The 9,564-nt window shown below is 31.9% G+C and overlaps 1 protein-coding gene across 1 annotated transcript in view; it reads right to left on the minus strand.

Moving 5' to 3' along the window:
* Positions 1 to 1,431: 1,431 nt before the first annotated feature.
* LOC113377998 overlaps positions 1,432 to 9,564 on the minus strand; it is a 10,311-nt gene continuing 2,178 nt past the window's right edge. The window contains exons 2-5 of the mRNA XM_026618487.1: positions 8,498 to 8,683; positions 7,441 to 7,719; positions 3,771 to 4,030; positions 1,432 to 1,860 (exon numbers count right to left, since the gene is read on the minus strand). Of these exons, the coding sequence (XP_026474272.1) occupies positions 1,432 to 1,860; positions 3,771 to 4,030; positions 7,441 to 7,719; positions 8,498 to 8,683 (1,154 nt within the window). The remainder of the gene's footprint in view (positions 1,861 to 3,770; positions 4,031 to 7,440; positions 7,720 to 8,497; positions 8,684 to 9,564) is intronic.

Raw genomic sequence — 9,564 nt, forward strand, 5'->3', positions numbered from 1 at the left:
AAGGTTACGATTATGTAAGAAACTTAGAAATATAATGACTTACCTTGATGTCCGATAAATGCAATTATAATTAATACTTTGTTCCTGAATCGGCAACTTGTAGAAACTCTCAATCTTAATTGAGATCCGGCTCGAAGGGCAAAATGTGGGGCGGTCTTGATTAAATAATCAGATCCCATGGAATCGCTGGTTATTCTTGAATATGCACTGTATTTGAAAACTAAAAACGATCTTATTCTCTGATAATAACAAATTAAGAAATAACCTCACTTTAAATAATAAAAGGACACTGAACAAAACTTAAAAACTCGACTGACTCGGAAGAACGCTCGACCATCACTCGACACTGAACCAAAGAAGGAAAGCAAACTGAAAGCGTACTCATAACGCACTGAAAGCGAATTGAAGACGGAACTGAAAGCAAACTAAAAACGCACCGGAAGAGGACTGACCCGAACTGAATCGAACCCGAACAAGATAGAACCCGAACTGAATCGAACTGGATAGAACCTAAGACGGAAGCATTCTTTCTTTCTTTCGTCCTTTTTGGAAGGAAAGAGACAGCAACTTTTTAGAATGCAACAATTCGGTTGACATAATGCAATCCTGAGATGGCGACTATATTATTATTATTATCGACACATGTAAATATTAATTGTGGCGTCATACATAAGTAAACATGGCATCACCAGTTATACAGTTTGAAAAACTACATAATTTATTTTTTCTGGAATCGCGGGATCGAACCGACGACTCTCGAATAGTCTAAACCTCGTTCTTGCGACCTCGGCCAATTCGACCACAGGCTTACAATATTTTTAGGAAACTTATATGATATTCATTTAAAATAGACTTTATATTTTTAACTTCCCGAAGGAGAAGTTTATGTTTTCATCAAAAAATCCGATTCGCTAATTTTATGTTTTCTCGACGTTTCAAACCATTCTGAATCGAATGAGACCAAATTTGGAAAGTGTGTGTGTGTGTGTGTATGTGTGTGCGTGTATGTGAACAGATTTTTTGCCGTAAATCGACGTTCTCTCAAACACGTGCTCTTTGCACCAAAATTTTTGACATTTGCGCAAACCAAAGATGGATGCCTCCATAAACGACGTGAAGTTTGACAGGATATAGAGAGCGCAAAATTCAAATTTTAAATATAAAATTACCAATTTTATTTACTTGTATAAACACAGCAAACATGTGTGTTTGTTTTACATATGTACATATTTTGTTTATAGAATTTACAGGTAATTTAGTTTCTTATAACTTTGTGATAATAAGTGACAACAAACAGAATTGGTAGAATTCACAACTAAAAATAATTACAAGCTCAATGTAAAAGACTTTATTAAAATAAGAAGATTTTATAATCTGTATACAATACTGATTACGATTGTTCCATTACTTTTATAAAATTTTAGAATCAATTCACGCTTTCATCAACAATTTAACTTCAACTTTGGGAGCAGTTTCAACAGCAGCCAACAAATCGTCTACATTACAGCAATATGTGTATCCTCTAGTTAAATCAGCAAAATAGGAATCTTCAAATCCAGCTTCTTTGCAGATGTCCTTGCAGAGTAGATCTTTATGAGGAACTTTCTCTGCATAAGGATTATTGAGGGTAACAAAAGCAATGCCTTCTCCAGTTTTTGGCGATTGTACTATTTTCCAATTCCATTTGGGTATCCAAATGTTTCCGTCTTTGGCAATAGACATTTTTACTTCGTTGTTATTGACATCAGGCAGAGTTAGGATATCATGGACACCTGAATAGACGGTCAAATCTTCAGCTCTGGAAGATCCCAATTTTCTTGCTAGATTTTCTACACGTAACCAGTTTCCAGCATTCACGGCCTGGAAGAAGAAAAGTTTTACTAGAAATATTTTTAGTTGGAACCGCGATTATATCACAACAAAAAACACATATCAAACTACTAAAACTATCTGACTATGTTCAGTGAACCTCCCAGCTAGTTCATCATTGTAGAAAAGAGTATTTTTGGTGATTTTCTAAAATTTGTCACCTCGTCCTTTTCACCCCAAAGGCCAGGGACAAAACGGCCAGAAGGCCAAACAGACCCAATGTTTTATTTTTAATTTCAAAGGGATTTTACTAAATAATAGCTACATTATTCAACCAATGCAAAATATAAATTTCATAGGCATATTTTTTACAAAGATAACACTGTATATAACCTTGATCTGGTATTTCGTCAAAAATCTTCATTAGCAGAGTTGGAATAATTTAATTTATCTCTTGTGAAATTATTTTTTTAACTTAGTTTTTTAACATTTTTATTTACTAGTTTTAATTGTTTTCAACTTTGCCAGGATAGAGGTTTAGTTGGTTCTTTTACCCCACCCACGTGTATAAGCTTTTATAAAGGTTATATAAAAAAAAACTTTTGAATCTAACTCAAAAATAACAATACATCTTATAAAACCAATTAAATAACGTATAATTAAAAATTATATTTAGGTCTCGTAAACTAAACAACAGTGCTCACGACCAAAAAATCTAACAACGAAAGAAAATACATTTGTTATGCATTTTCAAACTTTGTCGTTTATCTCCTGATAGCAACGTCGTAAAAATCAAGGTGATGGCTGGATATACATCTTTTGCCCTCTACTTTCAAATATTGTTGTTAAAAATGCTTAACTTTACTTGTTTCAGCCCCGCTCTACCCTATTCCTCAGTAGTGTAAAGATATTTTTTTTTTAAAAATGTTATTAAGTAATTTATAATTAACTTCCCGAAGGAAAAGTTTTAAAATCCCGAAGAAGAAGTTTACGTTTTCATCCAAAAATCTAATTTGCTAATTTTATGTTTTCTCGACGTTTCAAGCCGTTCTGAATCGAATGAAACCAAATTTGGAAAAACGATGTGCGTGTGTGTGTGAACAGATTTTTTGCGGTAAATCGACGTTTTCTAAAAAACGCCTGAACCGATTCCAAAAATTTAAAAGCCATTCGACGTATCTCGATGAGGACTATAATCGTTTGTCAGTTTTGTTTAAAGATCGGTCGAGCCGTTTCTTTGTAATTTGAAAAAAGTGTTAAACATTTCGTCCACATTTAGGCTCATACTACCGAATCGATATTAAAAAATGAAAAACTGTTCGAAAGATATTAGTTGGGAATGATTCTGATTAGTTTTAGGTGAAAATCTACCGAGCCGTTTTCATGTAATTAACTGTTGAGAAAAAAAATTAAGACGATGTTTATGGAACTTTTTTTTGGCGATATATATCATGGTTTTATAGAACTTACAGAAATATTACGGCCTTACGACAAGTAGTTTAATTTTAAAAATTCATCAAAGTTTGAGAAAACGAGTAGGTTTTTTGACATTTGTTAAAATTCAAATTAGACGATTAACTTGGTATAACGATAAAGTACTTGGTCTTAATGAACATACTAAACCATTAATCCTACGGAAACTGGTTTAATTTTAAAAATCATTGATTTTTGAAAATTCGCTTTTAGAAAATACTCCGAGTTAACGTGTTCGTTCGTTTTCAATTATGTGTAATAAACCCACTCGAAATACTCTTAATAACTCATAAATTAGTTTGTTTATTGATTAAGTCGATTATTTACACATTTTGGGAAGTTCATGTAACTTGCCTCAAGGCAAAATACCAATACCAACTAGTTAAGATATCTGTGGTGGATCTTTAAGTTCCGTTCTACCCTATTCGTCAATATAGTGTAAAAAACAAAAACAAAACAACAAACTCTTTATTATTTTATGGATTTACCTGCCATTGTGGGCAAACATTGACATAGAAGTAGGTGGCATATTGCCAAATGGCGAATGTAAAATCTGCATCGGGAGACATGTGTCCTCTCGCTAAAAAGGCGTTGGCGCCCTCGAAATATTTCTCTGCCAGTTGCGATGATCCCAGCAATTCGGCAAATATTTCCTTCTGGGTTTCCTGCTTGTAGGCCTCGGCCGGGGACACGTGCTTCGGGGTGCCGGTGGATTTAAAACTGGGTCGGTAGGATTCCTTTTCGCTATCTGAGATAATAGTAATAATAAATAGATGATAATAAACAAGAATAACAAATAGGAATAATAGATATATAGATATATAGATATTAGTAAATTTACTCGAAAGAAAAGGCGCAGAGTTCTTTTTATATTTAATCTAGTTTTTTAAATTGCTCGTCAGCGAAGTGCTTTTCTTATCTTCCAAATCTCTTCATAAACTCCATTATTATTTGCTTTTATTTTATATTAAATTATCATACTACTTTAATGAAAATACTATCCTTTATTTTGTACTCTTTTTTATTTAAATTTATGTTATTGTTCATCATTGTTGAAAGATGATTAATTATCATTAATTAATTATTTAACAGTTGTAATAAATATTGTAATTAAAAAAAGTTCACTTTTTATTATCGAGATCTATATTCAGTTTGCTCTTCAGTAGAGTCCTTTTCCAATACTAATCTGAACTAGTGGTGTATAACATCGTGCCTTAAGGCAAATTGCTGAAACTCCCGTACCGTAATGAAATATTCGAGAAATTTTAAACGTTTTCAAATATATTATTACAAATACTGCAACTTTCATTATTTTTGCTATCTTGTTGTATCTGAGCAAATCAAATGTAAATCATAAATCAATTTATCTCCAGAACATTAACAACAATCGTGATTTCATTTCGAATTCAATTTCAAAAAAATAGTTGCCTAATTTACACAAAATTGAAAAAGTGCTCCCGTATAGCCCCAGTCTAAACGCATTTGCAAACAATTTTGTGCGACATTTTCACTTGTACTGTGCATAGCTTGGCAGCATTTTCACATTTTTCAATAGTTTTCACAAAAAGGCACTTGGGTGAACATTTGTACCAGAGTGGCGCTTAGACTGTGCTTAACCTGAGTAATTTTTTTGAATTTTTAATCCAAAATTACAAAAATATTTTATGGAAAATAAAAAAAGATGTAATAATTTTTTATCCTCAAAAACAATTGTTTTGTCAATACAAGCAGAAAGTCTTTTAGTACATTCAAATCGGACGCTTAGTTCACTCAAAAAACTGCCATTTTTTGCACATTTAGCGCTGTATCTTCGAAATGGCGGGACCTGTCTCTGCCAAAAACTAATCACCTCTTCTCCCAATCATTACAAATTTAATGTTTTTTTAGATCATTTACATCCGATACTCCGTTCTCTCAAAAACTCAATTTGTATTTTCAGCACTCTTTGCTCCGTATCTCCGAAATGGCTGGACTTGCCTTTGCCAAAAACTAATTAGCACATCTCTCTATCAATAGGAATCGAATGTTTTTTAAACCATTCAAATCGGCTGATCCGTGCGAAAAACCTTTTTTAATTTATTATATTATCATATATCTTTCATCAGTTTTATCCGTTGATTATAAATGCGTGTCGCTAATATTTTCCACTTACCAATTACCACTGACATCTAATATAATGTTTGATAGAATGTATCGAGGTATAATTGCTTCAATTGCAAATTCCCTTTACCTTTACCGTTGTGATGAATGGTGAGAGATAATTGATTGGCAGAGGCAGAGGCATAGTCAGAGTCAGTTTCATCATACGAGACGAGAAAATTTAATAGAGGAGATAATTAGATCGGTTTCAACGACAATTAAATTTCCGCAATTATATATAGTTAGTTAATTAATGTTCAGGATACCTAACTATAACTACCTACCAAATGCTCATAATGAATGGAGATATTGAGGAAGTCGACGATGTCAAATCCGTTGACTAATTTCGTAATTAACCTAAGTTAAGTGGTTACTTAACCTAAGTTAAGTGGTTAACCAGTGTCATTCGAATAGAGCTCGTGAAGAGTATATTCGTCAATCATATACTAATGGAGCAATTCTGCCATAACAGAGCTCATAAAAGAGCGTTGTCATGGCAACGCTCTCTTATGCTTGTTGCTTGTTAGTGAAACTGTAAAATTGTCTAATTAATTGTTGTGTGATCAGGTGTTTTTACATATTAACAAGCAAGTAAAAATCTTATGATAATTGCACCATCTAAAAATAATTGTCATAACTATATATATCAGAAAATAGAACATTTTCATAATTTTCAATACCAAAAACAAGGATAAGAGAGATTTTTGAAAATCCATATCAAAAGTATTTTTTTCGTTGTTAGTTTTTTTTACACATTTTTACGTTTCAAAGGTTTCTGAACATTTTGGCATACGTTAGAAAAAAATTGATATATGTGCGTGTGTGCATGTGTGTTCGTATATGTGTGTAGCTACAAATTTTCGTCGACGATTTCGGAAATACGGTTCAAACACGATTAACTTGTATTAACAAAATGACGTACTGGTTCAATTTTTGGAAAGGCAGGTCTAACGGTTTTGGAAATTAGCGAAACAAGTAAAAAAAATGCCATTTGTCGGTTAAAAATGATTATTAAACATATGCACATCAAATTATCAGATATTTTAAATAGATTTTAATAAGTATACATTCTTTTACATTTCTTTGGTTTCCGTACTAATGTACATCTGTAACACCGCGGCGCGGCGCTTACGCGCTTCTATATTTCTTCTCTGAAATTGCCATTGGTTTAAAAAAAAGTTCAAAATTTTCTGAATATAAAAAAAAATTCATTTTTTTCAAAAACGTCAAAATTTTCGTTATTATCAGAATTCTCAAAAACCTTTTTACAATTTTCTAAAAAAAATTACACTTTTAAAAAAATAGAATAAATCAATACGGGAAGTCCTAGCAATTTGCCGCAAGGCACGATGCCATGCAACACTAGTTTTGTAATAATTTTATATCATAGAAATGTAAAAAAAAATGTTTCTTTTTAATTTGTTGTCTCATACACTGATTTATCACTTTTGGCACTTTTTGCCCCGTATCTTCGAAACGGCTAGACCTGCCTTTGCCAAAAAACTAATCAGCACGTCTCCCTATCAATACGCATCGAATGTTTTTTGAATTATTCAAATCGGTTATTTCGTTCATGAAATCGTCAGCAAACATTTACATTATACATATTCACATCATTTTTTCTAGGGTATGCCAAAATATTCAAAAACTTTTGAAACGTACATTTTTTGCAAAGACTATAATTTACCCTATTGAAAGTTAGTAAAATTAGGGACCGACTCCTGTGCACAACAGAAAAATGTTATGGCAAGGCCATGTTACGCTCCGACTTCCATACATTATGGTACTGAATTATACTGAATACTGTCTACATGTCATGTATTTGCTCTGCATTCAGACATTTTACACATAAACTGCAACGTCACTCGTATGTTATGAAGCTGGGTCAGAAAGACCCTGTTATCTAAGATCGTTTTTGTGACATTTGTATGGGAGGTTGTTCATAACATGGCCTTGCCATAACATTTTTCTGTTATGCGACAGAATCGCATAACAGCCCTTAATTTTATTATCTATTACCTGCGATAGAAGTTCCAAAAATCGTATGTTCAGTGTACACAACCGATCCAGTCTTCTGGTCATAGCAAACTTTGTACAAAGGCACAAATCCAACCTGGTCATCTCGGACATCGAATCCAATGTAACTCCAAGTGCCATCTCCTGTACATTTATCCTTGGATGTGATAATGTCACCGGTTATTGTCTTATCACAAGCCAAATCCGAGATTGAACTGGAATTTTTACCAAAATTCAGGACATCTTCTGAACGGCATCTACCGTATGCTACGCTGGAGGAATCTAGGAGGATAAAATATTTTAACCTCAAGAAGCACAACTAGTGTGAAATTTTCAAAAAATCGAATTTTTAATTTTTCCATATTTCGATAGGTTATACCTTTAAAAATAACATACCAAAATTTTAAATCGATATATTAAATAGTTTTTGAGTCACAGCCATTTAAAGAGTATATATATAGTATATAGTATAACGATCATTTTATATTTAAACGCGTTTTTCTCGAAACAGCATTTTCCGAATTTGCTACAGCGATTACTCAAAAACAAATGATCCGATCACTATCAATTTTTTTTAGATGTTTTATATATAGTTCTCCGTAAAATGAATTATCAATTTGTTGATCGGATCAAAAATCTAATTTTGGCAGTCCAAAAACGACCAAAATTTTGGATAAAATTCGACTGTTTTTAAAAAACGCCGTCATTTTGTCAATTTTTGATTTTTTTTCTTTATCGTAGTTCATTTTGCAGACAATATTATCTAGTTTAATGACTTTTTTTTTAAATTTTCATCCACGTAGAAGGCCGCAATCACTGCAGCAGTGAAGGGCCTTTTTTTTTGTCGCGCCGTTGGAGTTCGACGATAACTTAAAAAATATTAATTTTTTTTTCAAAAATTTTACTATGTATTCTTAAAATATGTATAAATATATTCCTAAAATTTTGAAATGATTCGTAAAGTAGTTTTTTTTATATAAATTCCCAAAAATCACATTTTTTTAGGCGGTTACACTAGTTGTGCCCCTTAATAAATACATCTATTAATTATCTTACTAACTTTTCAGTGGCGTGATATAATTTTTACTGCCGGAGCATGCGATCACCAATTGTTCACTTTTCTTCAACTCAATTGTTGGTCCTTCAGGATGGAATAGTTCGATTTTTTTGGACTTAAGACGAAGGTACAAAGGCTCCTTCTTCGGTAAACCGCCATTTAACTTTGCAGAACATCCAGTTGTTTTGGCTGTAAAAGATAAATTTAATATTAAAACAAAAATTGAAATTAAATTGAAAAGGCTCCAGTGGTTCGGAAAATAGTTGATTTCACTCAAATTTTTCTTCAACACTATTGCAGGAGACTGCCAAATTGTGTAGATTAGAGATGAGCTTATCATAACCGAAGAGAGATTGATTAGGATTTGCTTCAGAAAGGAGTTATGTCCACTTAACAACTCCGACGACTCCAACAACTTCAAAACCTAATACTAGACACAAATGTGTTCTATAGTGTGGTGTTCATATATCTAAACCCCAATATTTTTGTTCATTTTGCTATAAAAAATTACTATTTTATGCATTTCAATATGCATACAAATCTTAAATTGTTTGGCGAAAAATAAAGAAATATCAGGGTAATTCTTTTCTTATAAGGGTCAACTAAGCAATCAGGTGATCAGACAATTTATGAACAAATAAATATCAATGAAACAATGCTTAGAAAAAATACCAATAAATGGTAAATTATCAAAATTTTGGTAGGCGATGGAATCAATGGCTCATATTTTTTGCAGTTTTGAGCAAAAAAAAACGGAAATTTTGAGAATCAAAATTAATTCCATAATTAATTTTGAAGGGAAATAATAGAATTTTTTAAATATTTTTTATTTATATTTAATTAATGCTGTAAACTTTATATATGAAATTAGAATGAATCTTTGTTATTATACTCGTATGTATAATATTTTTTACGAAATAATAATACCTCACATTTTCCTATTATTAACTTTCCGTAGGGTAAGTTATAGTAATCGCAAAAAATCGAAAATGAAAATTTTTATATATCTTTACGTTTCAAAGATTTCTTAATATTTTGGCATACCTTAGAAAAAATGGATCTATGTGTGT

Source organism: Ctenocephalides felis, unplaced genomic scaffold (genome assembly GCF_003426905.1).
Source record: "Ctenocephalides felis isolate EL2017-DRISC unplaced genomic scaffold, ASM342690v1 CF-g0.4_SCAFFOLD_00845, whole genome shotgun sequence".
Taxonomy (NCBI): Eukaryota; Metazoa; Arthropoda; class Insecta; order Siphonaptera; family Pulicidae; genus Ctenocephalides; species Ctenocephalides felis.